The sequence below is a fragment of the Saccoglossus kowalevskii genome, chromosome 6 (genome assembly GCF_978046115.1).
Source record: "Saccoglossus kowalevskii chromosome 6, keSacKowa6.1, whole genome shotgun sequence".
Classification (NCBI taxonomy): Eukaryota; Metazoa; Hemichordata; class Enteropneusta; family Harrimaniidae; genus Saccoglossus; species Saccoglossus kowalevskii.
In genome coordinates this window covers 26,133,020-26,153,976 of record NC_140646.1, presented here as the reverse complement: position 1 = coordinate 26,153,976, position 20,957 = coordinate 26,133,020, and the positions used below count along the sequence as shown (strand labels likewise).

General features: G+C 33.5%; 1 protein-coding gene across 1 annotated transcript; it reads right to left on the bottom strand.

Moving 5' to 3' along the window:
• Positions 1–12,410: 12,410 nt before the first annotated feature.
• LOC102802229 (protein phosphatase 1 regulatory subunit 3B-like) lies at positions 12,411–20,471 on the bottom strand. Its single transcript, XM_085500270.1, has one exon. It carries the CDS (start codon positions 20,275–20,277, stop codon positions 19,417–19,419), a length of 861 nt encoding a protein of 286 aa, XP_085356396.1. The 5' UTR covers positions 20,278–20,471; the 3' UTR covers positions 12,411–19,416.
• Between the last annotated feature and the right edge of the window lie 486 nt (positions 20,472–20,957).

The following is a 20,957-nucleotide window of genomic DNA, read 5'->3' as shown; positions in this document are numbered from 1 at the left end:
TTTCAAAATCGGATTAAGGATGGTCGATTGACAGCCATCTGACTTTTTGGCCTTACTACTATATTTTCAAGATTTATGTACCATTTTCATTAGTATTTGGCACATACATTATACATGTCAGTTTGTTTTATAATCAGATCAAAGATGGCCGAATAACAGCTGTTTTTATTTTTGGCCATATTACTACCGGTATATTTCTGTCACCCATGTATCATTTACATTGATATTTAGCATGTCATAAATTCAATTTGCAATTTGATCAAATATCTTGTTTGTTTAAAATGTGATAACATGGACATGTTTTTCTTTGCTGTCCTAAACCGGAGGGGTCGTCACGCAACACGTGTTCGAATTTGATGTGAATAAATAATCTGTTGTACCCATATGCCACTTGGGACTCAAGTTTCAAGGACACACACGCGACAACCCCTCCGCTTCAATATGACGAGCACAAAGAGACCTCCAAAAATTAAACGGAGAACTGTGTCATTTTCAATGACTTGTTATTATGTTATTATCTTTTCCTTCCAAGGATACATCATGGGAATGCCGAAATGTTTATAACAGAATCAGCAGATTTCTTTGGCATCCGGTCAAACTCTTGTGGCAGCCATGTTTGTTTTTATTATTAGAGGGCGCTTACTTGCGTAATCATTCCATATTTGGAATTTGCATTTTCTAATATGGTAGGATGAAAATACCTCATAAAATACCACAAAATTATGGCACGCTATAACTTATGGCGTTACGGTGACAGATAATATAATAGTATAATAATGGTCATTATCGCAAATTGATGTTTGTTGAAAAGAGTGGTTTTGCGGAGCACCTCGAAGAGATGTTTCATGCTTGAGTGTCATGCTTGCATACTGAAAACTGGTGGCCATCTTTCCTTTTATACATCCGGAGCCGTGGTTTAAGTCTCTGACTAAAGTATTAAATCCTAGTAACAGGATATAGCCCAACATGATGAAACTTGGTGCATAGATGCTCTGGACCAATGCGCAGATTTGATTAGGTTTTGGTAAAAATCCATGCTCGTTAATTACCTAATTTGCATGATAATTAGCTAATTTTTAGCTGTTCTATGACTGTTCCACTGATATCTAAAGAACCACTCATTGGATTTTGATGAAACTTGGTACATAGATGCTCTGAACATATGCGCAGATTTGATTAGTTTTGGGTAAAAATCTGTGCATATTAATTACCTAATTTGCATGATAATTAGCTGAATTTTAGCTGTTCCATGATTGTTCCACTGATATCTAAACAACCACTCATTGGATTTTGATGAAACTTGGTACATAGATGCTCTGAACATATGCGCAGATTTGATTAGTTTAATCAATTTTCAGTTTTTCCACTGATATCTCAAGTACTAATCATCACATTTCAATGAAACTTGGTACATAGATATCATATGACACTGCACAGACCTGATAGTTTTTATGGTAATATCAGTACATATTAATTACCTATTTTGCATAATTAATTAATTTTCAGCATTTGGTATAAGTACTAATCATCACATTTCAATGAAACTTGGTACATAGATGTCATATGACACTGCACAGACCTGATAGTTTTTAGGGTAATATAAGTACATATTAATTACCTAATTTGCATAATTAATTAATTTTCAGGTTTTGATATTTCGAGTAATAATGATCACGTTTCAATGAAACTTGGTACATGGTTACTTGAGGACTGTGCAGAGACCTAATTAGTTTTGGGTAAATATTTGTGCATATTAATTACCTAATTTGCATAATTAACCAACTTTCACACTGATATCTCAGGTACTATACATCACATATCAAGGAATGTACATGGATGCTGTAGGACAATAGACAGACCTAAATAATTGCCGGTAAAAATCTGTACATATTAATTACCTAATTTGCATAATTAACCAATTTTAAGCTTTTACACTGATATCTAAAGTACTAATTATTCCATTTCAATGAAACTTAGTAAAAAGATGCTCTAGGACAATGTACAAACCTAATTAGTTTGGGTTAAAAATCTGTTCATATTAATTCCCTAATAAGCATAATAATTCATAATTTTTTGGTTCTAATCACATTTCAATTAAACTTGGAAACATAGATTTTCTGTTACATTGCGAAGACCTCATTAGTTTTACACTCAAATCTGTTCATATTAATTTTCTGATTTGCATAATTAGTTTTCAGCTAAGTAATTTCGAATTATATTTAATGTGTCTCCAATACTCTCAGCACATGGGAGTTCTTTCTAAGCTTTCTTTGATTTCTTTTTATTACATAGCTGGCATTCAATAACGCCATGGTTACAGCACATCACTGATTTCCTTGTAATACAATACTTTGTGTAAATGAAATGTATACATTACAGCAAGCACAGTTTTAAATGTGGCATTATTTTCAATATCATAACATTATGGTAACAAAGGTCAAAGCTTTGCTTGTAAATTTAACAACATGTGATATTTAAAGATAAGATCTGTGTTGTAACTATGTGAATGTTGTTCAGTGTGAAAATGTGAAGTTCTCTTTGCCATGTTACAAATTCCATAATCATAACAAGTCAGATTACATCGTATAATTTTCTGTTGCACCAGTGAATTAGCATAACAAGTTGTGTCACAGCAAATCTTTGGGCATCAGTGGTGTGTGATAGAGGACACACAGACGTTGCTTGTTTTCATATTTTAAGAATGGCATACATACAGTATCATGACAGCATGTTCACATAATAATAATAATGATCTTTATTATTATTGTATCATCTATGGGACTTTGATTATAAAATACAATAAAGGTATAGCAATGAAAAATGAAATGAAATTAAAAAGAGTATAACAGTACCGGAAGACTTATTTTTTATGGACCCAAACCATTCTATGCCTAGACAGGAATTCAACAGGTTTTTTTTACCTGCACAATTTATTTTATCTAATTCTGGTTGAGCCGAATCATATTTAAATCAGATCTTATTTGGCTCTGCTTCTTTTTTTTTTAGGCTTGTGCGTGTTTATGTCCATCCGTCCATATCCAGCCAAACTTCATACATATACCATATATTTTATCGAACATATGCTCATGCATTAATAATCAGATTCAAGATAGTTGAATGCCGCTAATTTTAATAACTAAAATGCATCAAAATCGCATATTTTCACAATTCCGGAACCAGATCTCAGTCATGTGTAGATGGATTTGGTTTAAACATAGGGCAACAAATTGAACACAGTGGGACCTTGATACACGTATTTTTATTTATCGGATTAAGCTCAAAATGGCTGACTGGTGATCATTTTGTTTTAAAGGATGCAATATATTTTTTCAGATTGGATTCAAAATGGCCAACTAGTGGCCATTTTGTTTTAACAAATGTAGTTCCAGAGCTATATCTTTGACATGCGTTGACCAATCATGTTCAAACTATATATAATGAAGCACATATGCACATTTATTTGGGTGTGATTTGATGCATGATGACCAAATGGTGGCCAATTTAATTTTCAAAATCTAGCATTTCTGCCATAAATTAGAAATATTGAACATAAAAATAAGTACAGACATGAAGACATTTGGACTCAGTGTTGATTATGAGAACCAAATGTCAGTACTATACTCTCCTAGATATGTTACTTAAATAGCATAGTAACCACATATGTTGTTTTCTTATTTTAAAATAGTGTCAATAATTTTTAGTGCCAAAAGTAGACAATTATAAATACAAGTCATGGCATGTATTTTTGCCTCGCCAACTTTTTTTTTAGATATATTGCTATTTTTCATTTGCAGTAAAGCGGGGAAAACAGGCGAAGGCAGCTGGGGTTGGAACTTTAATACAATTCATTTTGTATTTTATAAGGGGCTGTGAGATTAATACTGTACATTTAATGTTAACTAAGAAACAAAAAGACTTGTTAATTTCATAAATAATTACTTACAACTACATTGTGCTTGTAAAATACCATTCGGACTGAATCCAAAATCAGGGACAGATTTACTCCCTCCCTACTCGTATATCTTTTGACACGTCTTGCTCATATTCAAATTTCACACATCCTGTCACATGTTTATTTGATGATCAAAATTAACGATGCCTCTGTATTAATTGTTTCAAGGTTTATTAGAGAGCATACAAGTTATTTAATATATATAAGGAGGCTATCCTGTATCATGACTTGCTCTACAATGGGGTATGATAATATAACTTTAGCCAATACATCTCAACTAAACTGAAAGTCCAGTGAATCCCCCACAAACCCCCTGCTCCAACCCCCAAGAAATAAACCCAACATTATTGATAAACTAATAGTTATTTTATCGTGTTTGTAACCATTATGACATAAATTTTATCATAAATCACAGTATAAATCACAAATCATGGACAAGCTGTTTTACTACGTTTTTGTGATTGCTTCTCTGGTCAGACAATTGAAATAATAGAACAAAATAAATTTTAATAAAGATAAATGAAAAAAAAAAATGCTGAATAAGCTCTACTGCCATTCTGTAAATAATTAGTCCATACATGTCTTAACAAGACCTTATCTGACTGAACTCCTATAACATGAAATCAGACTTCGCAAAACATATTTAGTAGGCACAGTAAATCATGGTAGATCCCTATTTTATAGCTTCTTTGAAGTGCTCACTTGTCAGTTGGGAATTGGATGATACAATTTTGTTTGTTTTAATTTGAATATCTATGTAAGCTTCAGGATCTTTGTCTTAGTAATTTTTTGTTTGAGTTTTTAATAAAATCTATATGGTGTGTGAGTGTATAGCCAGCTGTAATTTGAATATGAGTTTTTAATAAAATCTATATGGTGTGTGAGTGTATAGCCAGCTGTAATTTGAATATGAGTTTTTAATAAAATCTATATGGTGTGTGAGTGTATAGCCAGCTGTAATTTGAATATGAGTTTTTAATAAAATCTATATGGTGTGTGAGTGTATAGCCAGCTGTAATTTGAATATGAGTTTTTAATAAAATCTATATGGTGTGTGAGTGTATAGCCAGCTGTAATTTGAATATGAGTTTTTAATAAAATCTATATGGTGTGTGAGTGTATAGCCAGCTGTAATTTGAATATGAGTTTTTAATAAAATCTATATGGTGTGTGAGTGTATAGCCAGCTGTAATTTGAATGAGTTTTTAATAAAATCTTTATGGTGTGTGAGTGTATAGCCAGCTGTAATTTGAATATGAGTTTTTAATAAAATCTATATGGTGTGTGAGTGTATAGCCAGCTGTAATTTGAATGAGTTTTTAATAAAATCTATATGGTGTGTGAGTGTATAGCCAGCTGTAATTTGAATATGAGTTTTTAATAAAATCTATATGGTGTGTGAGTGTATAGCCAGCTGTAATTTGAATATGAGTTTTTAATAAAATCTATATGGTGTGTGAGTGTATAGCCAGCTGTAATTTGAATATGAGTTTTTAATAAAATCTATATGGTGTGTGAGTGTATAGCCAGCTGTAATTTGAATATGAGTTTTTAATAAAATCTATATGGTGTGTGAGTGTATAGCCAGCTGTAATTTGAATATGAGTTTTTAATAAAATCTATATGGTGTGTGAGTGTATAGCCAGCTGTAATTTGAATATGAGTTTTTAATAAAATCTATATGGTGTGTGAGTGTATAGCCAGCTGTAATTTGAATGAGTTTTTAATAAAATCTATATGGTGTGTGAGTGTATAGCCAGCTGTAATTTGAATATGAGTTTTTAATAAAATCTATATGGTGTGTGAGTGTATAGCCAGCTGTAATTTGAATATGAGTTTTTAATAAAACCTATATGGTGTGTGAGTGTATAGCCAGCTGTAATTTGAATATGAGTTTTTAATAAAATCTATATGGTGTGTGAGTGTATAGCCAGCTGTAATTTGAATATGAGTTTTTAATAAAATCTATATGGTGTGTGAGTGTATAGCCAGCTGTAATTTGAATATGAGTTTTTAATAAAATCTATATGGTGTGTGAGTGTATAGCCAGCTGTAATTTGAATATGAGTTTTTAATAAAATCTATATGGTGTGTGAGTGTATAGCCAGCTGTAATTTGAATGAGTTTTTAATAAAATCTATATGGTGTGTGAGTGTATAGCCAGCTGTAATTTGAATATGAGTTTTTAATAAAATCTATATGGTGTGTGAGTGTATAGCCAGCTGTAATTTGAATATGAGTTTTTAATAAAACCTATATGGTGTGTGAGTGTATAGCCAGCTGTAATTTGAATATGAGTTTTTAATAAAATCTATATGGTGTGTGAGTGTATAGCCAGCTGTAATTTGAATATGAGTTTTTAATAAAATCTATATGGTGTGTGAGTGTATAGCCAGCTGTAATTTGAATATGAGTTTTTAATAAAATCTATATGGTGTGTGAGTGTATAGCCAGCTGTAATTTGAATATGAGTTTTTAATAAAATCTATATGGTGTGTGAGTGTATAGCCAGCTGTAATTTGAATACGAGTTTTTAATAAAACCTATATGGTGTGTGAGTGTATAGCCAGCTGTAATTTGAATATGAGTTTTTAATAAAATCTATATGGTGTGTGAGTGTATAGCCAGCTGTAATTTGAATATGAGTTTTTAATAAAACCTATATGGTGTGTGAGTGTATAGCCAGCTGTAATTTGAATATGAGTTTTTAATAAAACCTATATGGTGTGTGAGTGTATAGCCAGCTGTAATTTGAATATGAGTTTTTAATAAAACCTATATGGTGTGTGAGTGTATAGCCAGCTGTAATTTGAATAAGTACATGTATAAATGGATTTTTCAAATTTGGCATTGTGTAAAGATTTGTGTGATTCAACATGGCCGACTTGCACATGCACTTCCATGGTTTTATACCATTTACTACCGCCGCACAGAGCATTCAAACATTAATGTAGCGTGTTAGTGTGCAAATTTGCTTGGCAGTTAACAAAGTTGGTTTCAGACAAGCTTCTGGCACCTACTTTTAAAATTGGAACACAACTGCATGATTTTTTCTTACCAGCTGGACTCGTCATGTTAAATATCATTATTTTGAAGTAGAAACCACCACAGCTTTTTGAAAATCATTTATAACGAACAGTTTGCCATTTTTGTGTATTTGGTATACAATAAAAAAAAATAGTTGTTCCACACGTATGACACATGTTTCCTGTCTTTATTTATGCTTTTACAATTTTATCCTGAAATTTCTACAAACTGTTTTCCCCATACAAGTTCATCCAAGTCTATTGAAATATTGTAAATACATTTCCGTGTGAAGTTTTATAGTTGAGATGGGTAACAACTCTCAAGAGAGCAGAAACAATAATTTCACACACTGTATTGGTATTTGAACGATATGTGCGCTGCGCTGCTATGTCCGGTGGCGGTAGTAAAACTTAATTGGTACAATGACAATACATCATCTACTTAAATAACATTTTATTTTGCAATCTGCTAAACCCTTAGAATGCCAAAGTTAACATTTGTAATTTTGCAACAAATTTAACCTACCTAATTTTTTATTTAACTCCGTTGTCATCGCTTAGTATACAGATACATTGGGTGGACTTCTATTAGATTTCATGATGATATAATTTTAGCAAATATTTTTGTCATTTTTAGTGAAAAGGCTATTTGAGTTCTTAAAAACTTGGTATATATGTACATGTACTTTGGGTGAACCTTTATTAGATTGGTTCATTTTGTGACATTAGGGAAACATTCTACTAATTTTCAGACAGAAGGATCTAGAAGGGTTCATCTTTGCCTCACACGTTATCTTGCCATAGACCCATTTCTTCTTCCAATATGTTTGCTTAAATAATTATTATTGCGCACATCCTGGCTCTGTTATTTAAACAATAATGACTCCTCACAGCGCCAGACGAGATTCGGCTTTGCGTCACACAGTATCTTGTCATAGATAGTAAGGATTCATTGTTTAAATAACAGGGCTGAGATGGGGATGCTTGCTTAAAGCGCGGTGGTTGCCTCGCTGCGCATGTGCGACATTTGTGTTGATAAAAATTGATTTTCCCACAATCCAATGCGCTCTTCAAGTGGAAGTTTGAGGTTGACATCTGCGCGAATTGCACTGATTATCACTGATTACTCTTTCGATACCTTCCAATCACCTAAAATTACGTAATTAAAGCTTGGAAAAGTCTCAGTTTGTACTTGTTGATCTACGCAACAGTCAAAGTCGCTATTTTTGTTTATACGAGACCCATATATCTTGCGCATGCGTGGTGAGACGACTACCACCCTCTAAAGAATGGGTTTGTATTATTGTGTACATTATCGTCCTGTTATCATGCATTAGCGGGAAGTGCGTCATCTTTTATTCTCTAAGTAACGAACATCATGTGACTTACAATTAAATTTATTAACATTTCACCAGAATTCTTAGCCTTCTTAGAGAAAGTTGGTTCATGGCATACTTAAATTGACGGGAAATAAGACGTGCAGCGGTAATGTGACACAATTAGAGGATGTTCTGATTTGGTTATATGGTACATTGAACTCCGGGAAGCCTCTAGACATCAGTAAATGACTGTACCATAGGAGTTGTTTTAACATGTGTTTATACATTCCAACTTTATCATGATAGCTGGCTCTATGCCATTCAGTTCGTTGCTCTAACGTGTTCTATTTTCACCTGTTTGTTTTGAGGTCATCAACCCCAACACTGACACATTAATTTAGTTGGACAAATTCCAGATATGCGAATGAATAGAAAGACCTTTGACCTTTGAATTTCACAGAATAATAAATAAAAGTAACAAGTAATCTTCTCTATATACCATATTTGCTCAATTAGAAGCACACCCTAATAGAAATCCACATACCATATTTTCTCTATTAGAAGCACACCCTAGTAGAAATGCACACACCATATTTGTTCTATTAGAAGCACACCCTAGTTGAAATGCACACACCATATTTGCTCTATTGGAAGCACACCCTAATAGAAATACACACACCATATTTGCTCTATTAGAAGCACACCCTAGTAGAAATCCGCATACCATATTTGCTCTATTAGAAGCACACTCTAGTAAAAATGCACACACCATATTTGCTCTATTAGAAGCACACCCTAAAAGAAATGCACACACCATATTTGCTCTATTAGAAGCACACCCTAATAGAAATGCACACACCATATTTGCTCTATTAGAAGCACACTAGTAGAAATGCACATACCATATTTGCTCTATTAGAAGCACACCCTTAAACTTGTAGAAATGCACGTACCATATTTACTCAATTAGAAGCTCACCCTAGTAGAAATGCACATACCATATTTGCTCTATTAGAAGCACACCCTTAAACTTGTAGAAATGCACGTACCATATTTACTCAATTAGAAGCACACCCTAGTAGAAATGCACATACCATATTAGCTCTAGTAGAAATGCACATACCATATTTGCTCTATTAGAAACGCACCCTAGTAGAAATGCATATACCATATTTGCTCTATCAGAAGCACACCCTAGTAGAAATGCACACACCATATATGTTCTATTAGAAGCACACCCTATTAGAAATGCACATACCATATTTGTTCTATTAGAAGCACATTGTATTTATTTTATACTGAATCATATACTATTACCTATTTTGTCTATAGAAACTATAAAGTGACTATCATAAATAGCCATATGTAGCCTCTTCTAATATTTACGACTATATTGTAATTTATGTAAGGACATGTGGTACTAATAGAGTATCAATACTTTTTTTTTTTTAAATTGTGTGTGACAATATGCACAATGGTTTTGGAGAATCAAAGTCTTGTAGCCATTAAAAGTAGAAGAGGATACTTAAGATTTTTTTGATTGATACTTTTTAGCAGGTCTCGGACCAGGTTTTCTGGGACCCCAAATAAATTTTCTTCTACTGCACCTAATTTTTTTTTATCCCAGAAAGACTATCATTATAAAGTTTGTGTGATATCTCAAATACAGATTTCATTCACACTGGGTGTAATTCAACAAGTCCATACTATTTTTTCAATATGCATGTTGAATGGATATTTTGTTTCTTTCATTGACATTTTGTGTTTATAACACTCATTGATTTGAATAACAAAGATAGTTCAAAAAGAGTTTGCAGTCCCAACCTTCATAATGGGAGGGGGGGTCAATAGAAATTTTCTATAAAATTTCAAAATAAAGAAATTTTGGATAAGCCATCCCAAACGATGTGGAGCCTCTGTGAATAGTCAGCCATAATTTTTTGATAAAAAGATGTGTGACCTTTTATAGGTAAAGAAAATGACTTATTGAGATTGCAGTGTCATCATAGATGTAACTAAAATGTTAGCTAATTCTGTGGTGATGTAATAGAATATACTCTTGTGATGAGATGCCAAGACCACAGTGCAAGCTCCTGAAATTTAAAGGTAAGAAATCTACTCTGAATTATATTCATACGAGACATGGACTAACAAAATTCCTTAGAATCCAATGAAACATAGGAAAAAGTTGCATGCACGCATCATTAGCGGTGTTCTCAGTTGATCAATGAGCATTAATAAATGAACAATGGTTTGACTGATTGGGATATATCAAATGAAACTGGCTTGGATATTTCAGCGCTATCCACACATGAATCACATATTTATATATTCCTAACATTATTCGCAGTATGAAGTATAACGCATATTCAACAAATGAAATGTTATTCCTTATAACAGTAGACTGGTATATACTGTACAACATTTCCATTCCAGAACAGGGATCTGTGGATTTCTACCCACAATGCATGCTGGTCATTCTGTGGCCTTCACTGAATGAAAGGTCATTTAATATTTATATTAAAATATCACTAGAAAAAATGAAAGTGTGCGACATCTGTACTTGGCATCGACTGTTGAACAACACAATAACATAAGGCCAAAAAAAAAAAAATTGTTTTGTTGGCCTCAGTGGCAGACTGAAAAATATGAAATATCGGGTCGCGTTTTTTTTTTTTCCCATATACGGGTTATTTACAATACCCTTAGTTTTCACAAGTTTAAAAAAAAAAATTTGACCAACCAACCGACCGACCGACCCAATTTTTCAATTTTCAAACTTCAGGGCAACATAAGTTTTTTTGTTATTGCCTTAATTGAAAAAACCTTGCCTGGGTATGATTATATTCATTTCCATGATTAACAAACACAATTGCTAAAAAATTAATTGTTTTGTAATTAGCAACGTAAGCCTATTATAGTAAACGAAGACCTGTGCCAATTCTATAGCTGCATACTGAACTCACGAAACCCTCTACTTGCAAATGACATACAAGCTAGCCAGCTACAGACGAATCAGATTTCAAAATATTTCTTTTTGTGATCAGCCGATTATCTCTAGCAAGTCGTATTTAATTCATATGGCAAATGTTTTGACTTCATAACTGAAGGATCGATAGTCCTGATCACAAAATGCCAAAATACAAAATCATCGCTGCTTGTTTCTTTCCATCAATAAAATCAAAGAAAGCATGGAAAGAACTCCCCTGTGGTGAAGGTATAGGAGGTATATGAATATTTGTAAAATTATTTAAAAATAGCCCTCGTAAGCAAGACGCCTAATCATTGAGATATGGAAGCAATAAGATCCACACAATTGAAGTTTATAATACTAACAGAAAACTCTTATTAACACAAACAGAATAAATTGGATTGTAAATCTTCCAGTCAGTCATTCCAGGCATACATTATGCAAATTAGGTAATTAATATGCACACTAATCACAACCCCTCCCCCCTCTTGGAGCACAAATTTCATTGAAATCTGATGGTTTTTGAAATATTTGGAACAGCTGATCATATTAATTTATTCAAATTAGATCATTATTATGCATGAATACTAATAATATGGTACATACATCACAAAGCATATATGTACCAAATTTCTTTAAAATTCGGTGAGGGATGAGGTACTGAACATATCTGTGGAACAATTGACAATGAGTAATTAGTATGCACTGATTTCAACCTTAAAAGCGGGGGAGTCATCACCTGCGCATGCGTCAGATGGCCATTGCGTGTCATTGTTTACAAACAAGCACCTGCCCATGAGCCTTTGCATTTTAGCGCGTGTGCAGGTGACGATCCCCCCGCTTTAAATTAATCAGGTCTGCACATTGTATCAAGCACAAGCATCTATGTTCCAGGTTTAATTGAAATAGAATTAGTTTTCGAGAATGAATTTCAACGCTAAACTAATTAGATCTGCACATTGTTCCTGGGCATCTATGTACAAAGTTTCATTGGAATGTGGTAATTAGTTCGTGACATCTATGGAAAAATGATGATGTTTGGTTCTTGAAATATCAGTGGAACAGACATGAACACATAAACACAGATCGGGTAAGAATCCCAATGTGTGCTTCACACACGAGTCAAAAAAACATGAACGCAATAAAATAACAATCCTTTATAAAATATTCTATTTTCTTTATATATACAATCAATATCACAATATTGGTTAAATTAATCACTTAAGGGAATAACTACACTATAAATATTTACAATGCATCTGTTTTTCTGTAAACAGACCAAATTAACATTCCGTTTCATGAAAAATCTTGGGATAAATATTTGTACTGTATGTACATTCACACTTCTTGCAAAAAGTTGAGTCGCAAGTTTTTTACTATTAAAATTCTATAAATTAAAATCATGTCTTTAAATCAAATCACATGCAACAATGTACATGAGCACCTTTTGTTTCCATGTCAACCACATTTGTCATTTACTTTTCATTGCTTTGAAACATTGAAGTAGAAATATGTAGTGACTTAGGGTGTCTTCTATAATACCCTCTAACCTGAATTATTTTACTTCTGATTAATGAAGTAGAAAAAACAACTGTTCACTGAAAAGCAGTCCTACATCCCTATGTACTGGCTGGGGGTGAAAAGTGTAATATATTGACAAAGTTTTCTTTTCTCACTGTGAAAACAAACAAACAGAAGGCAAATCTTTTCATTTCAGAGTTTTTTGCTACTGCAGTCCAACCTGTTTATAGTGACAACCAAATATACTTAATGAATTTCACAGGTTATATGAAAGTTGATTGGTCAATTTGTAAAAGAAAATATGTCAAGAATTTCTATATTAAAGGGATATATTTCAGGATATTACATTAAAGTATGGAAAAGTCATTATGTAATGTGATCGATGCTTCTTTGATCCAAAGCAGAACATTTGACAATAAATTATAACTATGTATCTGATCACTTAAAAAACTTAACGACTCAACTGGACAGACTAGATATAGTTAAACTTTTGACTTCATTCAAACTACAATTGAGCAAAATTCTTTAAAACTTGTCATGCAAAAAATACTGTTGTACAGCTTCAAATACAGTAGAGTAATTGTTGTTTAGACCAAACACCAAAGGGACTGATTATTGTTTGGTTTCAACCCTTTGAGTACCAGATATTTTTCCATCCCAAATTTAGTGCAAATATTTTTACATTTTGTAAAATTTTCACATTATTTTGGCCCATACAGACAAGTTCAGATATTACCCCAGTATTTTTAGTTTTTTGATCAAAATGTTTGTCAATTTTTTATCAACACTTTACGTAGGAAGAAGCAGACTACAAAATCAATTTGTAGATTACGTCAAAAGTTGACCTTGACGCTCAAAGAGTTAAACGAACGTATGACATGTCTGTTATACACACAAGTCTAGGAAGAATGGACTAGAAAAACAGTATTTAGTTTTTAAAAAATAGGTTTCCCCTTTGATGTAAAATTGGTTAGACTAAAAAAAACATGCTCAAATCTGTGATCATGCTGTTTAAACATTCCCATTTTTAAAATGGTTATAAACACCACGTATACCAACATTAAATCTAAATCTAATGTACTATTAAAAACACCAGTGTTTTGCATTTCTTAAAGCAGGTGCGGTAAATATAATAAACATTAGAGTGCATCATCAACAAATATACAATTATTTTTCAGGCCCTATGGCACCTAGTACAATTAAAATTAACAATAACAAAACTGACCTTTAAAACACCAGTCTGTAACAAAAGCTGGTATCATAAACTATATCTATAGCATTAAATGCCAAATGGAGAGATTCAATCCATGCAATCTGAAGCAACTATGTACATTTAAATCAGTCATGTGATCAAAAAACTCGCACACAAAAGCACCTGTTTAGGTGTGGTCAAATCTATAGGAATGTCTAAACATATTAACTTGTACTTCATGTCTTAACTACAAACAAGTCTGCACTTGTGTGTCTATACAATTATAAATATATATATATATATATATCAAATGTATTTATTCTGGGTTACCAATTTGAAAACAAAGTGGACTGGAGGATTTCAGGTAAAACAGTTGTGGAACGAGAGAAAAGAAAAACAATTTAGACGTTGATTGAAATGAAAGTTTGGGCAAATTTCTTTTTTTTTTGCAGCGTACCCTTCCTCCTGCATGTCCCCCTACTAGTTTTCAAATGAGCAGCCCCTATGATGCAGGTATTTGTGACCAATATGTCTACGTATGGCATTTGTGATTGCAATACCCAGACATTGATACGTACAGCATACTCTAGATTGTTATTGTCATTTTCAGATTCATTCCGTTCATGTAACTGCATCCAGCATATTATTTTGCATGCAAATTATCATAAAATAGTAATTAACATGCAGCACTTAGGAATTATTCTACAGTGATTCGAGGGCGTTATAAGTTAGGTAAATTTGAAAAAAAGCGCTCTCCTAGATTGTTACGACCTTGACACTCAGCATGTGCAGTGAATTTTTTACAGAAAATACAGCAGCAGCAAAAGATTATCTTAATTATCTTAATTAGGGGTTGATTATTCTAAATCTGGATGGTGTTTTTTTTCCAAAAAATAAAACATAGTTGAACTCTGGTGACCTTGCCCTTTGTTATATAATATAATTCCCTTTATCATAGTTTGTTTCAATATAAATATGCATTGTCATAATTAATTTTGAATACAAACAAGTTTTGGGGTTGAACCAACAGTGGGGAATCAGTCTACCGAATGTCCTTAAAAGATGTAAATATCTTACAAAAACATTGGTGCCTTATTTGTTTAATTATTTTAAGGGACATAATTTCCAGCTTTATTCAAAGTAATTCAGATATTTTAGTATAAAAACAAATGCTTCATCGCAAAAAAAAAGTGCTGCATTTAGACGTGAATAGATTCATAAAACATGCAAGATAACAAAAAATCTTAGCTGGCTTTTGTCCAAGTATTTTGTACAGGTGTCTGTCAAAAATTAATGATTCACTGAGACAAATATGAACTGCCTCATTGTGTGACTACTGTATTATATGAAAAGTAAAAAAAAAAATGCCCTTTATGAATAGCTATCATGTTGCAAGCTCTGCTTTGTATGCAAATCAACTTAAATAGTTAGTTGGTGTACAGTGGAGGGAGAAGTCAACAGTACTGTTGCCTCCTGAGAATCTACATCTTCAAACACTGCAATCTTTGAAGTGCGTTTTTAAACCAGTATTATAAAAACTATATCATTCTGTTCTAATAGCTGAAACATATTCCTGTGAGTTTTCATTTGTCGAATGAACTGTTTGTCAAATACAGAATACATATATTTTAGAACAATTTTCTTTTTAAAATGTGGATGAAATGTTTTGCTTTTTATGTATTTTTTATGTATTGTTTTTGATTTGATAACTTTGAACTAAACAGATTTTCTATTAGCTTCAGATCTTAACCCAGTTCATAGGAGTGCTTATATTGATTTTCTGACATCTTGTTTTCTGTAAAGAATTTATTGGTAGGTTTGCAAATGTGTATCAGACTGTGCAATCTCTCCATGAGTTGGTTTTGAAACCCAGTATGGGATTCTGAGATACATTACCAAGGATATTATTACAAGATAAATGATTTGCTTCATTGAACACATACAACAATGCATATTTCCACTGAGATCAGTGACCTTTGATGTGTATCACCAGTGAGCAGTCAAGTAGAAACAGTCAAAATATTTTATCAGATTTTCTCAATTTTTGCATGATATTTTCATACAGGACATCTGTTGTTCAAACTCAGGGAAGACTTTATACTGATGAATAAGGTGACCAAATTTGATGAAGTTTGGAATAGAATTAGTAAAGTTATTATGCACACAATAACAATTATTAACGACGACAACGACGACGACGACAACAACAACGACAGACAAAATTTTCCCCTTAATATACCTTTCCCTTCCATCTTTGATGGTACGGGCAAGGTAAAAACTCACAAATCTGAGAGAGGAAAGCAAAAGAAATTTCACAGCAACTCCATCCTGTTTTAAAAATAAAGAAAAACTTTTCACAGTATTTCTACAATCACCACTCACAGAATTTATAATATTTGACTCATTAAATGTAACTACAGTAGCTGAAGAGATTATGACCATCCTTATGCCATGGTGAAACTGAAATTGTTACCAAGGATACAGAATGCAGACAAAGTATCCATTTTCAGATTAACTTGCTGCAATTTTAACTTCCAAAAAAAAAAAAAAAACTAACTTAATATTTAAATATGAAACCAGAAAAAATAAAAATCCAAAAAAAAAAAAAATTATTTCAATTAAAGCATCTTTGATTTTTTCGATAATATTAAACAATGATGCAAATGCAACTTGAAAACTCTACATGTAAATACCATCAACATTGTAAACAAAATTCAAAAGAATTATAATTAAAATGGTTAAAATTAGTTCAGGCTGCTACATTTAGTATGGACTAGTGTTAAGGCTAACCCTGTACGTTAATACATCGGCTAGATCCAGTTGCATCTTTGTACATGGAGGACCTACTAGACTTGACTACAGAATGACCCAAACATAATGCAGAAATCACTTGTTGAGTCTCATAGATGAGTTCATTTTGCTTGAAATATATACCGCTGGTAGTCATAAGTAGGAAATCCTGCCAAAGTCATTCTAGAGGATACGTACTTTAGTTCAAACACGTTTCCATAGTCCATACTAAGTGTACGAGCTAGATCAGATTGGCATGTGTAATCAGACTAGCCCATGCTATGCGTCTACACATGGGCTAACATGTTTGACCTCTTGACCCATGCTAAGGAATTGCGCATGACAGCGACAGTGGTACATATTGATATACACCCTGGATTGTATTTTATTGCGGACTAATGTTGTTGTATCATGCAACTTTATACCGGGTATGCATTTTTTAGCCCTACCACATCCACATAATACTAAGTGCAAACATGATTTGCAACGGTAAATATATTCTCAAATATCGTAATATTTGCTGCAAAAGGAACTTTTTAGTGCTTGATAAAACATAATTCAGATTGTATATCAATACTCAATAATTAACAAAAATGATTAAAAATATCAAAGTTATTCATATGCACACAAATCATAGGTTTTGATGATTATAATGTTTACACATACTTTCACTACGAAAGAAAAATTATTGTTTTAGTGTATTTGTTTCAGCTCTGAAGTATAGTGCACAAAGGCAGTATGGTAATTCATACTACTTTGCTGTATTCTTGCGCTAACTTTATTATTATACATCTTTTCTATATTTGTAGTCGTAAAATCTGTTATTATTAGAAGCCGCATCCCTAATAGAAGTCGCTTCCATTCTTTTCGAATAATTGAGAATCAAAAATTCATCATTTCTCATATGTGTAGATGCTCTAATAGAAGCCGCATCCCCTCTGTTGTGTTGTACCATTTCAATAGAAGCCGCGGCTTCTAATACATATTTTACAGTGGTCGTAATTTTGTGGGAAAACAGCACAAAAGGTCAACAAAACACATTTTAGAAAGTCCTTGCCCGCGAGATCATTTCAGTAATAAAATGTTATTACTGCACTAGTGATTGTGTCTGATGTAAACAGGAGTGATCGAATGTGACGTAAAATGCTGCATGTTGTCCTTATATGGAAGACCCTAAACACATTCGAACACGTTCTGAATGCTTTCAAATGGCTTGTTAATTACAAATGGTTAAAATCTATTGTTGATGTATAATAATAAAATAAAGATTCACCCCCCCCCCAAAATAATGTAGAACTAAAATTGTTATACAATACACAATATTGCTATAATCAATCAATTACTCAACTTTTATAGCAATGGCAAGTATCCAAGTTTAAAAGTCAGCACAATACAGTACTGACCTCCCACTGGAGAGAAACATGTGATCCCTTTAGGTCCATTATCCTGTGTGGTAGCCATGGTCTCCAGCAAAAGAACTTTATGTCAATGTTAAAGGTTCATTTCTTTCATTCTTATCAAAGGTCATCCAAAGGTCAGATAAGTTGAGCTTCTCGCACTCATGATGTAGATACTTTGTTGATTGACTGCACAGATCTTAATTTATATTCACATCGTGATGCTGTAAAATCAAAAGCATCTCGTTTTGAATCTTACTGTTATCAGATTTGAAACGTTTACTTGATGTCTTCAACCCCTTTGTCACTATGAATTGCCGATTAATAACCGTTCACAATGGCAATTCTTTACAGGGATGAATGTAAATCACTTTAAATGTTCCAATCATAGTTTTTCTTTTCCTGATAATGTTGCACCAGAAGCATGGCATGCATACCCAAAACTAGTCCTTAACTTGAAGGGGTGTTGACATTTGGACGATTTTGGAGTCCGAGAATAATTAATGGTATATCAAATCAAATTTAGAAGCTCCATCCACTGATATTATAATAACAATTCACCAGTATTTATTGATGATAGAAGCAGATGAAGAAATAGATCACGTGACTAAAAATTTTAGCATATGTTAATTAAATGTATCATTACTGATAAAGATAATGTAATACACTTTTTGGTAATGCTCAGTTGAAATTAAACCACACATAAACCATCCCATATGTGATCATGTAGGCCAGAATGGTTTACCGTATTTGGTACATGTATATATATTGGAACTTATTGTTATGTCAGTTGGCATGGTAGCAAAGAAGATGAAGAAATAGAATTTAATATTTTAACTATAAAATATATAAATTTTTGGGTTTAAATTGATAAAAATGTTGTCTGACAGTCATTTATCTTTAGTTGTGCTTATATACCCAAAATGATTGCCATAGTAATGCCCAGCACAGATAGACTTCAAAACTGTTAAATTTTGGTGCAAGAATCAAGTTTTGATGACATCAATTTTATATAAAGTTTTTCCCTTGGCTGGTCAAATTATACATTACACCCTCTAGCAACAGTAATTTGAAAGTAGTGGCAATCACAGTGAAATTGTAATTTTTAAAGTTTTTTTTTTTTTTTTTCACTCAGGTTGATTAAATTACCTTAATTAGGAATTTCAAGTGATTGCCATTATAATAATTTTAAAAATCGAAACGACACTCCTTTATGGTAAAACTATTATTTGGCATGCAAGTGTATTCCTAATACAAGTCGAAAACATTCTCTTTGGGCTCGCACTCAAAAATGTAATTTTTTCCATTATTATTATCCCAGAATTCATTGCTACCGACTTTAAAACAGACAGCGAATTCTAAACGATTGCCAATTCCTAGGTCATGGGGAGCTGAGAGGCCGAAGGTAAACCTGTCCGTGGGGCCATCGCATGAATCTTTCACATAAGTGGCCGCTTTATTTGTAGTTGAACGCCACTCGTCCATTGTGTATCGCACTTCGACGGTTTTGTGAAAACCAAGGTTGCACACTCTGACAGTTCCCAGCACCGTCAAATCCGATGATACGGCATTCTCCAAGCAAACATTGTAGGTGCGGAGTCTATTTTGGAAGTCCATATAGTCGGCGCACGGCTGATCAAAAAGTGGATGTAAAAATGTGCTGGTCACCGGGATGGGGTCATTCGGATGCATTCCTAGTGTCTCGTAAACATAATCAGGCACTTGAATGTCAGAAGCTGAATCACTGCGTTCTATCAATCGCACGCCTTGAATAAGCCTTTTTCCTAGGTTGTCTGCAAATCGAACGTGTTTCTTTTCAAATGGGGTGGTTGGTGGGGTCTTACACGGGCTTTTCAGGCAGCTCCCAGATGGTGTGCGACACCTGAATCCTGCATTCGTCGCTTGTTCCACCTCGCGATCACACGATTGGTTTTCCAGCTGGAGGTCTTGCAGTTGAAGTGCAGCGGCTTGGGCTGTGTCAACAACAAGACCGTTTGGAAAACGATTCCTGCGCGAAAACTTTGGGGCATTGCCTTTTTCACTGTCCATCGCACCAGTCGCCATAGCTGGCATACAACCAACAGCCGTATCATTGGTGTTGTCATCCATATTATTTTACACAGCGCGACCTCAGTTTTCACCACACTGCTCTGTCCTTTACACAACGATCGTCACACATTAGAAAAAAAAATGCTCAATTTGTCCCTACGAAGAAGGTATACCGTGATGTATAGATGTCGTCGACGGTCTGAGAAAAGCGACATTTGACGGAGCCCACAGAAAAATCGTCACCAAATTAGAGTAGTAGAGTATGGTTCACCTAGATCGACCTGTTATTGAACTTATTGAAATATTTGCATACACCGGGACAATCCATTATTATGATGGGGTGCAGAGCCAAGTATCTTTCAACCTGCATGGAGATGCGAGTATGTTATTTTATTGTATTGCGTTGCATTGTATCACGGAATAACAAGAAGTGATAACCATGACAATAATAGTAAATAACAAGCGCTTCTGGGCTTCAAGTGGTATCTCGGAGGGGTGTGGATTTGACACGCAATCCGTGTCCATGATGTTATTCGCTCCGTGATCTATTTTTCCCAAGATACGGACGCGACCACGGGCACGGACCACTTATTAATATGCGTGCGTGTGTTGTTGACGGCACAGTATGCTGGGGGCGGGGTACCGGGTTGTTTGAAGACGTAACCTGCTAAATAATCTTAGACAGACAGACACGCGCCCGTTTTTACGCAATTCTACTAATTCTAGAGATGTGAGACAAA

Excerpts from the sequence above, each read along its gene's own strand:
- LOC102802229 (XM_085500270.1), bottom strand. The coding sequence starts at position 20,277 with ATGGATGACAACACCAATGATACGGCTGTTGGTTGTATGCCAGCTATG.